This window comes from Penicillium chermesinum (assembly GCF_028974085.1).
Source record: "Penicillium chermesinum strain IBT 19713 chromosome Unknown utg000003l:1.0-5111272.0:1.0-5115320.0, whole genome shotgun sequence".
In the NCBI taxonomy this organism is placed as follows: Eukaryota; Fungi; Ascomycota; class Eurotiomycetes; order Eurotiales; family Aspergillaceae; genus Penicillium; species Penicillium chermesinum.
Window position 1 is genome coordinate 777,125 of NW_026695313.1, and position 13,648 is coordinate 790,772.

At 50.3% G+C, this 13,648-nt stretch overlaps 7 protein-coding genes across 7 annotated transcripts; 6 read left to right on the forward strand and 1 right to left on the reverse strand.

Annotated features, from left to right (window-relative positions):
• Positions 1-569: 569 nt before the first annotated feature.
• N7468_003191 (dihydrofolate synthase) lies at positions 570-1,811 on the reverse strand (the record flags this gene model as incomplete). Its single annotated transcript, XM_058472488.1, has 1 exon — positions 570-1,811. The coding sequence occupies one exon, from the start codon at positions 1,809-1,811 to the stop codon at positions 570-572; it is 1,242 nt and encodes a 413-aa protein (XP_058331491.1).
• A 141-nt stretch (positions 1,812-1,952) lies between these two features.
• Positions 1,953-2,745, forward strand: N7468_003192 (uncharacterized protein; the record flags this gene model as incomplete). The annotated part of the gene is made up of 2 exons (XM_058472489.1): positions 1,953-2,122; positions 2,196-2,745. The coding sequence occupies 2 exons, from the start codon at positions 1,953-1,955 to the stop codon at positions 2,743-2,745; spliced, it is 720 nt and encodes a 239-aa protein (XP_058331492.1).
• A 165-nt stretch (positions 2,746-2,910) lies between these two features.
• N7468_003193 (uncharacterized protein) lies at positions 2,911-3,447 on the forward strand (the record flags this gene model as incomplete). The annotated part of the gene is made up of 1 exon (XM_058472490.1): positions 2,911-3,447. One exon carries the CDS (start codon positions 2,911-2,913, stop codon positions 3,445-3,447), a length of 537 nt encoding a protein of 178 aa, XP_058331493.1.
• Positions 3,448-4,251: 804 nt separating this feature from the next.
• N7468_003194 (kinase-related protein) lies at positions 4,252-5,083 on the forward strand (the record flags this gene model as incomplete). Its single annotated transcript, XM_058472491.1, has 2 exons — positions 4,252-4,291; positions 4,338-5,083. The coding sequence occupies 2 exons, from the start codon at positions 4,252-4,254 to the stop codon at positions 5,081-5,083; spliced, it is 786 nt and encodes a 261-aa protein (XP_058331494.1).
• Positions 5,084-8,027: 2,944 nt separating this feature from the next.
• On the forward strand, positions 8,028-8,667 carry N7468_003195 (putative GPI anchored cell wall protein; the record flags this gene model as incomplete). The annotated part of the gene is made up of 3 exons (XM_058472492.1): positions 8,028-8,128; positions 8,180-8,331; positions 8,396-8,667. 3 exons carry the CDS (start codon positions 8,028-8,030, stop codon positions 8,665-8,667), a joined length of 525 nt encoding a protein of 174 aa, XP_058331495.1.
• A 798-nt stretch (positions 8,668-9,465) lies between these two features.
• On the forward strand, positions 9,466-10,347 carry N7468_003196 (ribonucleotide reductase large subunit RNR1; the record flags this gene model as incomplete). The annotated part of the gene is made up of 3 exons (XM_058472493.1): positions 9,466-9,484; positions 9,615-9,772; positions 9,838-10,347. The coding sequence occupies 3 exons, from the start codon at positions 9,466-9,468 to the stop codon at positions 10,345-10,347; spliced, it is 687 nt and encodes a 228-aa protein (XP_058331496.1).
• Positions 10,348-10,378: 31 nt separating this feature from the next.
• Positions 10,379-12,253, forward strand: N7468_003197 (uncharacterized protein; the record flags this gene model as incomplete). Its single annotated transcript, XM_058472494.1, has 1 exon — positions 10,379-12,253. One exon carries the CDS (start codon positions 10,379-10,381, stop codon positions 12,251-12,253), a length of 1,875 nt encoding a protein of 624 aa, XP_058331497.1.
• Positions 12,254-13,648: the final 1,395 nt, after the last annotated feature.

Sequence of the window (13,648 nt, forward strand, 5' to 3'; positions counted from 1 at the left end):
CGCAGGTCCTAGAAGTCTCGATTGTCAATTAGTCTGGCCAGCAATCGTAAACGAGAGCTACATGGGATGCTCCGTTGGTCATGCAGGTGCTGGGGGTGCAGGAAAGGGAGGGTCTCACCAAGCGAGCCGCCTCACAGCAGGGACATCACGCTCGCCCTCTGGGATCAGATTAGCGGGGCAGGATGGGCATCCAAGGTACAGGACAGTCTTCTGAGATCCAGCTGGCTTTAGACTAGTCGTCAAGACCAAAGAAGGGTGGGGTGTGAAATGGTTGTTTTGAACTTTCCTTCTCCACAAGCCGCTCGGCGCATCATGCAGCGGCTGTGCTGAAAGTGCCCGCCGATCAGCCCTACGCCGATTACACGATTTGCCCCATAAGCGCTAGTTAGCGTTCTGTCCTTCTAAATCAAGCCATCCACCAAATTGAATCATTTATTCTTAAGATACCATATAGCGCGCACTCATAAAAAGTTAGACATGTTCTTGTCCTCTAGCTGGGCTCTATTTTACTCTGTAAGTCTAATACTGTACACAAAGGCAATGGCAACCCGCAGCTCAAATCAAGGGTATCACGATGCATCCCGAAGCAAACGATGCACATCAGAAATCAAATATAAACTGCCTGCAATGACAATTGGTTGGCCATTGGCAACGTCGTTGGCCCACTTAATTGCAGGGAGAAGATCACCCTCAAAACTTTCCACTTGGTTAATATCTGGGATCGATCGCACGGTGTCTGCTAACTCTGCCGCGTTTGTAGGTGCAACCCAGGGCATCCCATCAACAGGGCCAAATTCTGCCGTGGCAACTTTATCGCCTGGTCGAATAATTGAGCGGAAGACACCAGCAAGGTCTTTCCCACTGGAGGCTGCGATCACCCAAGTGACACTCCCAGACAGCGGTCGGAGCTTGCGGTCGACATATTTCCCCAGGACATCAGCTGATTGTGGATTGTGTGCGCCGTCAAGGAGGATAGGTTCTTCTCGGGGAATAAGAGGCTGAAGGGAGACTTCCTCCAAGCGACCAGGCCACTTGACATCCGCGAGGTGTGGAAGAAGAGCATCGACATCGTGTCCGGGTCGGATTTTGGATAGAGCTTGCCGTAATGCCAGCACGGCACTGCACATGTTCTGTTTCTGGTGAGGCTCAAGATCCAGCTTTCTAAACAGACGCCCTAATGCCGGGAGTTGCTCCTCGACGTTCTCTGGTGATGCGTAGGTGGCCTCGATGCCCAGCTCTTGGATACGCTTCGAAAGTGTCTCAAGCACTGCGCGTTCATTTGAGCTATCGATAACACATGGCACTCCAGGCTTTAAAATCCCGGCCTTTTCTCCTGTAATTTCTACAATTGTAGATCCCAGAAAAGCTTGATGGTCCAACCCAATCTTGGCGATGACCGAGACAAGCACGTTATTCAGAATATTGGTAGCATCGAGGCGACCACCCATGCCAACTTCTACCACGCCAATTTCCACTTGTTCATGATTGAATATCTCGAAAGCCGTGGCCGTGAGGAGCTCGAACTCGGATGCGCCGATCCCGAGTTTTTGGTCTCGCTGTTTGATTTGATCTTCGATTTGGTGGAAGAGGGATTTCTGGACGACTCTCTCATCAATCGTGATACAGTCCCATCTATCGATAAGATGGGGCGAGGTAAATCGGCCACAACGAACCCCGTCTGTGGATAATAGATGCGAAAGGTAAGCGCTGATTGAACCTTTTCCATTAGTGCCCGCAATATGAATGGCTTTCCATGTTAGTGGCGTCTGTTGGACGAGCCGCGAGACTCGGGCCAATCCTAGGTCAATCATTCCTTTCTAGCCAAAGAGCAAGAGCTCGACAAAAGCTTTCAGCTCATTATAAGGTCAAGCCTCTCAGCGGGATCGGGCTGCAAGTGCGGAGATTCCCGCTGTTGGCGTCTCACGTGATGCTCTCCAGCCTCCGGCAGAAAAATGCCCCATGGACTCATTCCGGCCTCACAGACACCATCCATCCCCACTCCTGTCATACTCGGGGTTGTCGCGTCGAAGGTTGCGTTTTGGAAGGCAACTTTCCTCTCCCTTCTTTCATTGTTCATTCGTTTGGCCTCTGCGCCCGTATATTTCGTAGATATGGGAATTCCGTAAGTATTCTCCTATTCGACTTGCTGCCGCGGTTGCGCCACCTATTGTCGCGTTGACTAACCACGACCCCAGGCTATGGCGCGAGCCAACAGAGGCAGAGACTGCCAAGTCCGCTCCAGACGAAGACTCTTCGGCGGCTGCGCGGTCCTCTATTCGTCGTCAGTCTGCGATTCGCAGGCCGCGCCACCCGAACGCTCGCGCGCGTGGCGCCAACGTTCTTTCTTCCTTCCACTCCCAAATTCTCGATGAGATCCAACGAGGCATTAGCGAACCACAATCGGGAGTGCGCTCGCCTGTGATGAACTTCGGCGTTAGCGAAGACGGTGTTGATCTCGACGCTAGTCGCCGTGAGGCTCTTGGTCGCACCACTACGCGTCCATCCACCCACCGTCCAGATTTCTCCAGTCGACGTGCCCGGAATACCACTCGCGATCAAGCTCTGTTCGACATACTCAGGGACCCACCGCCCCGTTCTCAAAGCTATTCCAGTCCCTCTCTGACCCCAAACTTTGCTCCTGCGGCCGCAAGCCACTCCGCATCCTCTCCGCAACCGCCCGAGGTGCTACGCATTCGCGGAAGCGATATTGTTCCATCCATATACGCCGAAAATAAGGAGCCGTGACAATACAGAATCTCGTCCGCCATTTCCATTGCTTCGGAATTTCATTCGGAATCACAATCGGTCGAGAGACGAACATACCCGAGCCGAAGCACCGAGGCCATCTATTGACGGACTGGGGGACCGCCAACGTAGTCCGAGCCCTGATTCAGAGCGTCAGATCGATGCATGGGAGACCCTTCTATCCACCCTCACCCCGATACAAACCTGCCGTCTACCGATAGCTCTTTCTCCTCCACGTTTACCTCCGCTGCAGACACCCTACGCAACGGCGGCAGCGCGTCTCGAGGGACTAATAGCTTGCCCCATCTCCGCTGGCAATCCAATGGTCTGACGCCCAATCAACTGGCACTTGACCCTACCTCTGACCAATTCAATCCCTGTGATTTTTCGTCTGACGACGAGGACGCTCCCCCTAATTACGGACAGATTTTGGCCACTCAGCCTGTTTCTCTTCGTCGCCCACCTGGGCTGAACTCGACATTGAGCAGCCACCCTCCTATTCCTACTATATCCCTTTCCTTTAGCAGTCTTGACTCTGGCGATACCGATCTCCAGCAAATGCAGGCCATTTTGGATCGGCTTGCCCGGCGGGAAGATATTCCAGATGACTGGTGGGCCGGTGCTGGTCTTTCGCGTAATATGGGGCGTGGCCTCAGTGCTACTGCTCCTACACGCGCTAATGAAAATGAAAATTCAGGCTGAAAGTGCATCAGTTTCCATTTGCATATGACCGTCTCGGAGGTGACCGGCGTTTATGTTCATTATTTTTACGTGCTTTTCCGGATATAAGTGGTGTCCCGGGGCGTTTAGGGTAGATATTCATCCCGATATTCAATGCACTACCAGAGGAGTCTATTTGGGTTGTTTTACCTTAATTGGTCCATAAAGCCATCGATGTTTCAACCTGTTCGGCCAGTACAGATTGCAGCCGAGGGCATTTGTTTCTCGCAATGGAGGCTAGGTCCACACTGTTGAATCCATATCTCTTTGCAGCTCTCGCGATTGCTCAATGAATAGAAAGCACTCAGCGCAATTTAGGAGCCGGGCAATGAATTCACATCAGGATAATCATGCCATAGCCATTTAACGGAAACTCAAAAATCGAAAACAATTGCTATTGAACTGTTCCCTTATCTGTAAAATCCACCTCGCCTTATCAGTGACGTCGTAGCCTCGGAGCACAGAAGTCCCCGATATCAGGTACCCCGCCCAATCGGCCATCGCGGGGGAAGTCTTTCTGAGACAGCTACCAAACAGTGCGCCGAGAAAACGCTGGCTTGCGAAAATTCAGAGTCGCACAGTTTCAATTGATTGCATTCCACCTCATTTTACTGCGCTTTTTGCTTTCACCGAAGATCTAAACGCTGCAGTTGCGACAAAATACGCGACTGTGCCACACCCGTTAAGAGCTTTGAACATTTCCCCCCGCCGATCTCAAGACCTGGATTGGGCAAAACCAATACGAGCCATTTTCAATTGATATAGACCAAAGAAACTTTATTCATCATGGACGAACAGATCAAGCACCTGGTTAACAAGACCTGGGGTAAGTCGAGCTCCGAATCGCCCAAGGCCCGCAATTGGATGTGCAGTAGCCAGTCTTATCCAGACGCCGAGTCGCATCCAGTCATCCGCATATCCCAGCAATTGCTCACAATCCACAGCCAAATTCTGCTGCACCGCAGACGACGCCCGCCTCATGATCGCCGTTAGCGGAATCCCAGGATCCGGCAAGACAGAGCTTGCGCAGTCAATCAGCAAGCGCATCAACCAGATCTACGCCTCCGAGAGTCCTAGCGCACCTCCGATATCAACGGCCCTTCCCATGGATGGATTCCACCTCACCCGAGCTCAACTAGCCGCGATGCCGGACCCGGAGCACGCGTTTGCGCGCCGCGGCGCAGAGTTCACATTTGACGGAGAGAAATTTCTGGGATTGGTGAAGAAGCTTCAGGAGCCAATTACGGCGGAGACGAAGGATGTGCATGCGCCGAGCTTTGATCACGCCGTGAAAGATCCTGTGGAGGATGATATTACTATTCCGGCTACTTGCCGGGTCGTGTTGTTTGAGGGAAATTATTTGAGTTTAGATAAGGAACCGTGGAGGGAGACTGCCAAATTAATGGATGAGCTGTGGTTTGTGGATGTTGATTTCGAAGTTGCGAGAAAGAGGTTGATTCGCAGACATATTAAGGCTGGAATTGCGAAGAATGAGGAGGAAGGTAACAAAAGAGCAAAAGAAAATGATCTGGTTAATGGGCAGGAGATCGTTGACTTCAGGTTACCTGTTCAGGAGATTGTCAAGAGTGTCTACGACCCGTCATGGGAAGAACCCTAGGGGGGCAGCGCGATGTTTCCGGCGCATTATAATGGCGTATTATTACTAGTAGAGCATTAGCATAAAATGGCACCATAGAGCTGACTGGCATTCTGAATATCAGACCTTAACAGCCTTCTAGCACTAGATTGCAGGTATTATCATCTAGCTCAGAAAAGAGACTGGTGGGCTAAGATTGAGCAAGTGGAAATATCTTAATCATGGTGTTGATGTGAGCGACTTGGTCTGATAGCAGCACTGGGCTTCAGGCATTAAGACCAGGTTAGGAAAGAGACTGCGGTCAGACAATGAAACAGGTAGAAATATCTTGAGATAAGTGTTTAATTGAAGAGTGTGGTCGATCGTACTATTACTGTAGGAACTAACACTAGGCTGTAGAATCTTTTCACCGGGGCAGAAAAGAGGCCGGGGAAACAACAGAACAAGTTGAAGTTTCTTAGTCATGGTGTAATGCCACCAGACTGTAGAAAATAACATCATGTCCGAAAGGATCTCATGGGCTAACTGCGGAACAGGTGGATATATCACAATCCTAGTGTTGACTTGAATGACACGGTTGATTTGTGCCATATAACTTAAGATATATTCGGTCTATATAAATCAGCACCAGGTTACAACAGAGACAACGGCCTAATGATAGAATGGGTGTAATTTTCTTAATTGTGGTGCTAATACCATCAGTTTTTTGAACTGAGCACCAGGTCAGAAGATAGACCGCAGGTTGATAACAAATTAGGTGGAATCCCCTCAATTGTGGTATTAATATTACCAGATTAGAAGATAGAACGCATATTAATAATGGAACAGGTGTAATATCCTTAATCGTGGTGTCAAAGGTTAAAATATAGACTACAGGTTAATAGTGGAACAGGTGGAACTATCTCAATTATGGTGTTAGAGCCACCAGGTCAGAAAACAAGCCGCAGGTTAATAATGGAACAGGTGAAATTTTCTCAATCTTGGTGTCAATAATCACCAGTTCAAAAATGCACCGCAAGTTAATAATGGATCAGGTGGAATTTTCTCAATCATGGTGTCGATACCACCAGGTTAGAAGATGGACCGCAGGTTGATAATGGAATAGGTGGAATTTCCTCAATCACGGTGTTAATACCACCAGGTTACAAAAAAGACCCTAAGTTAATAATAAACCAGATGGAATTTCCTCAGTCGTGATGTTAGCACCACCAGGGTTCTAGACTGAGCGCCAGGTTATAAAATAGAACGCAGGTTGATAATGGAACAAGTGGAATTTTCTCAATCGTGGTGTTAATACCACCAGATTAGAAGATAGAACGCAGGTTGATAATGAACCAGGTGGAATTTTCTCAATCATGGTGTACCGCCAGGTCAAAAAGATCCATTGCTGGTCAATAATAGAATAGGTGAAATTTCCTCATTCCTAGTGTGGATACCACTAGGTTAGAAGATCCACCGTGGGTTAATAATGGAATAGGTGGAATTTTCTTAATCATGGTGTTTCATACTACCAGGGTTTTAAACTACGCACCTGGTTAGAAGATAGACCGCGGTGGAATGATGGAACAAGTGGAATCTACTCAATCCTGATTTTAATACTATCAGGATTTTAAACCCAGCACCAGGTTAGAAAACAGATCGTGGATTGATAATAGACCAAGTGGAATTTCCTTGATAGTGGTGTTAATATTACTAATATTTTGAACTGAACACCAGGTTAGAAGATAGACCACGGGTGAATAATGGAGCAGGTGGAGAATTCTTATTCCTGGTTTTTATTTGAGCGATCTAGGTGGTAGTACCACCAGATTATATGAAAGAGCACCGTGTTGTATGGAAGACCACGGATGAGCACAGAAACAGGTGGAAATTTACTAACCATGGTAATAAAACCCCAGGTTATCAATATCAGCACCAGGCCATGTTCAGAAAGAAATCATGAGCCAACACTGCAACAAACGAGCGCCCAAAGTCTTCTAGTAGCCTCGTGTTGCGCTTCAGCCATTCAACGAAAGGGCAAGCACATTTCCGGGGACCTGATCATACAGCATTTCTTTTCACACTTTGACTTATACCAACACCCCACGGATGAACGTGAGCGCCTGGAGTAGTTGGCAAACTTCTTCAAGTACTAGCCGTACCTCATCTAGAATATATCGTTCCTCCAGCTGCGTGAAAATGCCATGTGCATTCAAACCAATCTTCCCTTTCAAGAACTCTATAATTGGTGCGTTACATTTGAAGAAAAGCATGGGTTGGCTGGCATAGACTCCATGGCGCCCCAGAGAAGATCCTTCTTGCGTGAATACACGGAGGGGGGGCAATCCCACTGCCTGCATTTACGATTATGATTGCTTGCTTTAGATCATCAGAGAGCTACAAAAGATATACAGCGATGGGTCCAATCCCACTAACCCCCTTTCGGTTAGAGTACCAAGGCCCTACTGAAGTAACGTGTCTCACCTAGTGGCAGACGATACTCCTTTTTATAAAAGTGCTGGACGACCGAGGGCAACGAACTCAAAGATTCTCACTATACCTGCCTATTATGAGCGACAATTCAGATGTCCAATATGAGCGGTATAATGGCCTCGATACTGGCGACTCAATGTGACATTAACGGGGGCTCAGGGTTCCTGACTAAACCCGATTGGGCTTCGATCAGGGACGGAGCAAGCAGGGCTCGTGGGGCGCTCTCCTGATTGGTTTTTCATTGGCCTAGTCGAAACCGCACTTGGCACTTGGGGCCGTTCCCCAATCTTGGACCCTGAGACCTCCCTGAAGAGTTCTTCGAGATCGACCTCGTCCTTCTAGTGATTCATTGTCACCACGCTCATTTTTCGTCGCTCGCCATAGTCATTCCTTCGCCCATCTACGGCCCTCACACTCTCTGATTCGCTGCGCGAACACTATAATTGTCTACCATCGCTTACCGTTTGTTGTTTTACCCCCCGAAATCATCACAATGCTGTTCAAGTCGACTTTCGCTCTCGCCTTCATGGCTCTCGCCAACCTTGTCACCGCTACCACGGTCCAGACCCCTGCGTGTCTCCTCACCGTTATGAGGTAAGATTCTGAGCCGCACAGTCCTACACAGCCGTACTAACTTCTCTATAGCAAGGACACAAACGACCCTTCTCGGATCACCTCCATCTGTACCACCCAGACCAAGGATATCCAGTCTGCTATCAAGGACACCTGCGGCTCTCAGTCTGAGGATGCCTTGAACTTCTACGTCAAGACCTGCAAGGAGAATGGCCAGAAAGTTGGTATGAGATACGCGATATCCCTAGGGCAAGGCACCGTGGGCACAGTACTAATATCCCTTTATAGTCTTGGCTAGCAGCACCGATAGCAGCGCTACCTCTACTAGTTCCGGCTTCGTGACTGCTACTGCGACTTCCGCTTCAAAGAGCTCCAGCTCCAGCTCTGACTCCAGTTCCGACCCCTCATCAGCCACCGCCACCGGCAACACTTCCAGCTCTAGCTCTTCGGGCGCCGCTTCTCCTTCCGCAACCTCCACCAACCTTGGTGTTGCGGATCGCAAGATCCCCGGCACTGCGCTTGCTGCGGCGGTATTCATGGGCGCTGCTGCGTTGCTGTGAACATTTGTTGACTTGCTCTGGTTCTTTTTCAACGTGGTTTTTCATTTCCAATCTCTCGATCACGATCCCGGTCGGGTATGCCTGCATTTGACATGTTCTAAACCGTTGAAACTTACTTGTGGAAACAAATTTTGGACGCGTCTGATGTCTCGCTGAAGCATGTTTTATATTAGTCTGGTATACCACCATATTCCGTTATTCAAGAAGACCGCTCTTCCTCCGATCTTTTGCCTTATCAACCCCCTTTATCTCCTTTGACTCTAACTTTGAACCTTACGCCGCACGGAGCTCTGCATACACGGGTTTGCCAGCGCAGTAAGGAGGTGGCGGTCAAGAGTCCTCGTAATATGTACCTCAATAATGCGGGGCATTTCTAATTTCTAGGCAGATATAGCTGCAGCCTGCAAAACCGACAGTTGCCTGAGTCTGGAATGCAAGGCTCCGCTCTTGGCGCCAGAACAGCCGATGCCATGCGAAAGTGCTTTTGGGCTTTCATTGGCTGCCGTTTCGAGGTTGTTTTTCCATTAACGCGGGACGTGTTTTCACGTGACCTCCGCGGTACATTAATCAGCTGCGGACACGAAAAATCGCGACCCGACCAAGCACGCGTCCCTTGCCTCCGATCCTCAAGTATCTTCCTCACCCCTCTGTTTTCTTCTTCTCTTGCACACCTTCCTCCTCCCCCCCTCAATCCTTCCACCCTTCTACCTATACGGATTCTAGTCCGAGTTGATACCGCAATCTATTCCTTAATACCCAGGCTGTTCTGATCCACCCACCTTCCTCCCCTCCGCCACAATGTTCGTCTACAAGAGAGGTAAGTGAATATTTACTGAACAAGCCATAAATTTCCTCAATGCGGGGCAGCTCTTTCTGTCTTTTCATGAGGAAGCAGAGTTGGCCTCCCCATCTGTAAGAGAACGTGACTAACGGCGGTTTCTTCGCAGATGGACGCAAAGAACGCGTGCAGTTCGATAAGATCACTGCCCGTGTCTCGCGGCTGTGTTACGGCCTCGACCCAGAGCACGTCGATGCGGCTGCTATTACTCAAAAAGTTATCTCTGGTGTCTACCAGGGTGTGAACACCATCGAGCTGGACAACCTGGTACAGTCATTCCCCAGAATTCGCCACTCCATAGGTCATAGTACTAATTCAGTAACCGCATATAGGCTGCTGAGACCGCTGCCTACATGACCGTCACTCACCCTGATTACGCTATTCTGGCCGCCCGTATTGCCGTGTCCAACCTCCACAAGCAGACCAAGAAACAATTCTCTATGGTCGTCTCAGATCTATACCACTACATCAACCCCAAAAACAATAAGCCTGCCCCCATGATTTCTAAGCATATCTACGAGATTGTCATGAAGCATGCCGATGAGCTGAACTCAGCTATTGTTTACGATCGTGATTTCAACTACAACTACTTTGGTTTCAAGACTCTTGAGCGTTCATACCTGCTCCGGACCAACGGCAAAGTTGCCGAGCGGCCCCAGCACCTCCTGATGCGTGTTTCCGTTGGAATCCACGGTGAGGATATTGAGAGGGCTATTGAGACCTACCACTTGATGTCCCAGAAGTACTTCACTCACGCCTCCCCCACTCTGTTCAACGCTGGTACCCCCCCAACCCCAGCTGGCTTCTTGCTTCCTGGTGGACATGAAGGAGGACAGCATTGAGGGTATCTATGATACTCTTAAGACTTGTGCTATGATCTCTAAGAACGCTGGTGGTATTGGACTTAACATCCACCGTATCCGTGCCACTGGCTCTTACATCGGCGGCACCAACGGCTCTTCCAACGGTATCGTTCCTATGCTGCAGGTGTACAACCACACCGCTCGCTACGTGGATCAGGGTGGTAACAAGCGCCCTGGTGCATTTGCCATCTACCTCGAGCCCTGGCACGCCGATGTGTTCGAGTTCCTTGACCTTCGTAAGAACCACGGTAAGGAGGAAGTCCGTGCCCGTGATCTCTTCTATGCTCTGTGGACCCCCGATCTGTTCATGAAGCGAGTCGAGGCCAATGGTGACTGGACTCTTTTCTGCCCTAACGAGGCCCCCGGCCTTGCTGATGTGTACGGTGACGAGTTCGACGCTCTCTACGAGCGATATGAGAAGGAGGGCCGTGGCCGCAGCACCATCAAGGCTCAAAAGCTCTGGTATGCCATTCTCGAGTCCCAGACCGAGACTGGAAACCCTTTCATGCTGTACAAGGATGCTTGCAACCGCAAGAGCAACCAGAAGAATCTGGGAACCATCCGCAGCTCCAATCTGTGCACTGAGATTATCGAATACAGTGCCCCTGATGAGGTTGCTGTCTGCAACTTGGCCTCTCTGGCTCTTCCCACCTATGTTGACGCTGCCCGTGGCGAGTATGACTTTGGCAAGCTGCACGAGGTTGTTCAGGTCCTGGTGCGCAACCTGAACAAGATCATTGATATCAACTACTACCCTGTTCCCGAGGCTAAGAAGAGCAACTTCCGCCACCGCCCCATCGCCTTGGGTGTGAACGGTCTGGCTGATGCTTTCCTCGCTCTGCGTCTTCCCTTCGACTCTGCTGAGGCTCGTCAACTGAACACGCAGATCTTCGAGACCATCTACCACGGTGCTCTCACTGCCTCCTCCGATCTGGCGAAGGAGTTCGGTCCTTACGAGACATACGAAGGATCTCCCGTTTCGCAGGGTATCCTGCAGTATGACATGTGGGACCGTACCCCTACTGATCTGTGGGATTGGTCGTCGCTGAAGGCTAAGATCGCTGAGACCGGTGTTCGCAACAGTCTCTTGGTCGCTCCTATGCCTACTGCCAGTACCAGTCAGATTCTGGGCTTCAACGAGTGCTTCGAGCCATATACCTCCAACATCTACTCTCGTCGTGTGTTGGCTGGTGAGTTTCAGGTTGTCAACCCTTGGCTCTTGAAGGACCTGGTGGACCTGGGTCTCTGGTCCGACAACATGAAGAACCGCATTATCGCCGAGGGTGGATCTGTGCAGAACATCCCCAACATCCCTGCCGATATCAAGGCTCTGTATAAGACTGTCTGGGAGATCTCCCAGCGTGCTATCTTGCAGATGGCTGCCGACCGTGGTGCTTTCATTGATCAGTCCCAGTCCCTGAACATCCACCTCAAGGAGCCCACCATGGGCAAGATCACCAGTATGCACTTTGCTGGCTGGAAGATGGGTTTGAAGACTGGCATGTACTACCTGCGTACCATGGCCGCCTCCGCTCCTATTCAGTTCACCGTCGACCAGGAGCAGCTGAAGGTCGAGGACACCAACGTCGCTCGTACCAACGGCGCCTTCGCCAAGCGTGCTGGTGGTGGCTCTTCTGCCTATTCGGCTGTGCCCCGTGCCAATGGCGCTCCAGTTGCCGCTGCCGCCGTTGATGGCCCCATTGAAGAGGCCCCTCGCACTGTCGTTGAGCCTACCCCTGCTGTCCCTGCTCCTGTCCCTGCTGTTGAGACCAACGGCTCCAGTGACGCTCCCGAGGGCGAGAAGTCCGAGGCCGACATCTATTCCGACAAGGTTCTACAGTGCAGCATCGAGAACAAGGAGGCTTGCCTCATGTGCCAAGGTTGAATGCTCCCACATTGCGTGACTCGATGATTTTTATGTTATTTTTGCATCCTACCCCTGTGTTCTCCCGGCTGCAACGGCACACTTGCTCCCGTGTGATTTATGTACCTATATTATGAGACTGATGGTTTATTCCCTTTGTTTGTCTGCTTTGGTGGTATGTTTGGGCGTTCATGAATTCCTTCTTTCCTCTATTTCCCCCGCATATTCCCTATATCAGTCTAGCCAATTACGTTCGATACCATCCTGCCCACCGTATTTTCTTTGGCCCCGTGCTGGACATGTAGAACCGGCGTTGACGTCGAATCTTTGGTATTTGCTGGCTTGAGTAAGCTTCCTCGGAGTTCCTGGGGGTCAAGCATGGCATGTGCTAGCAGTCAGGTCTCTACACGTTTCTCACCAATACCTTTTCAACACGGCTCCGCTGTCCTGGTCCCCGCTTTTGGCCCATTGCAACTCCGCTGGTTTCTGTAGCTCTAACAGCCCGGGCCTGGAAAGGCCTGTCTGTTGGAGAGATTAGTCTCATCTTGCATTGACTGGTGCGAACCAGCTAATGCACAGTGGTGGAGTTGCGTGAGCTAGCGATACCCAGCTAATGCACAGCGGTGGAGGTACATGAGCTGAAGATACCTCATCTCTTGACTTGAACCGTTGTAAGTGCCGGAAATCCTCCCGCTGGCCGTGCCAAATCGTCGACCCATTCCTCAAAACTTGTGTGATCTGACAGGACATAGCAGAAACCTTCAACTGTGGGAAGTGGCAGATTCATACTGATCTTATTCATCCAGACCTCTTCCGTGGGTCGCGACCGTCGTTCATACGGTAGATTCCCAGCAGATTTACGGTACGTCTCAAAAGCATAATCTGCCACTGTCCTCAGAGGACAATGTCTAATAAGGTGGTTACTAGAGCGATGGGGGTTCGCGCCCCGTATATACTTGAGGTAGATACCCTCATCGGCGGAGAAAAACCACTGCACTACAGAAGAGCGTTCTAGATCGTAAGAAAATATTATATAGACCTCGACTTCGTCTGGAAATTGCCCTCTTTTGAAGTCGCCAGATTCGGGCCCACTCACTAACTACATCTTGCTTACTCCGTACAATGGCCAAGATCGCGAATGAAGTGGCGAACTTACGACGCCCGCTCTTTGACTAAAAGGGAAACGCTTGTGTAAGGAGCCAACCTGTCACGTTTTATGAGCCTGCTTACTCAGGTCGCCTCTCTTTGGAGGTTAGTTAATAGGCGAACATGGATCGTTCAGGTTAGGCTCAGTGAGCAGATCAGGATACTCAAATCCGGCTACGTGAGCAAAGAGCGGCGGGGTGGAAGCACTAGAATGGAAGGGGGCCGCCGAGCGTTGCCGCAGAAAATCGGTGTACATGCACACTCGTAAGC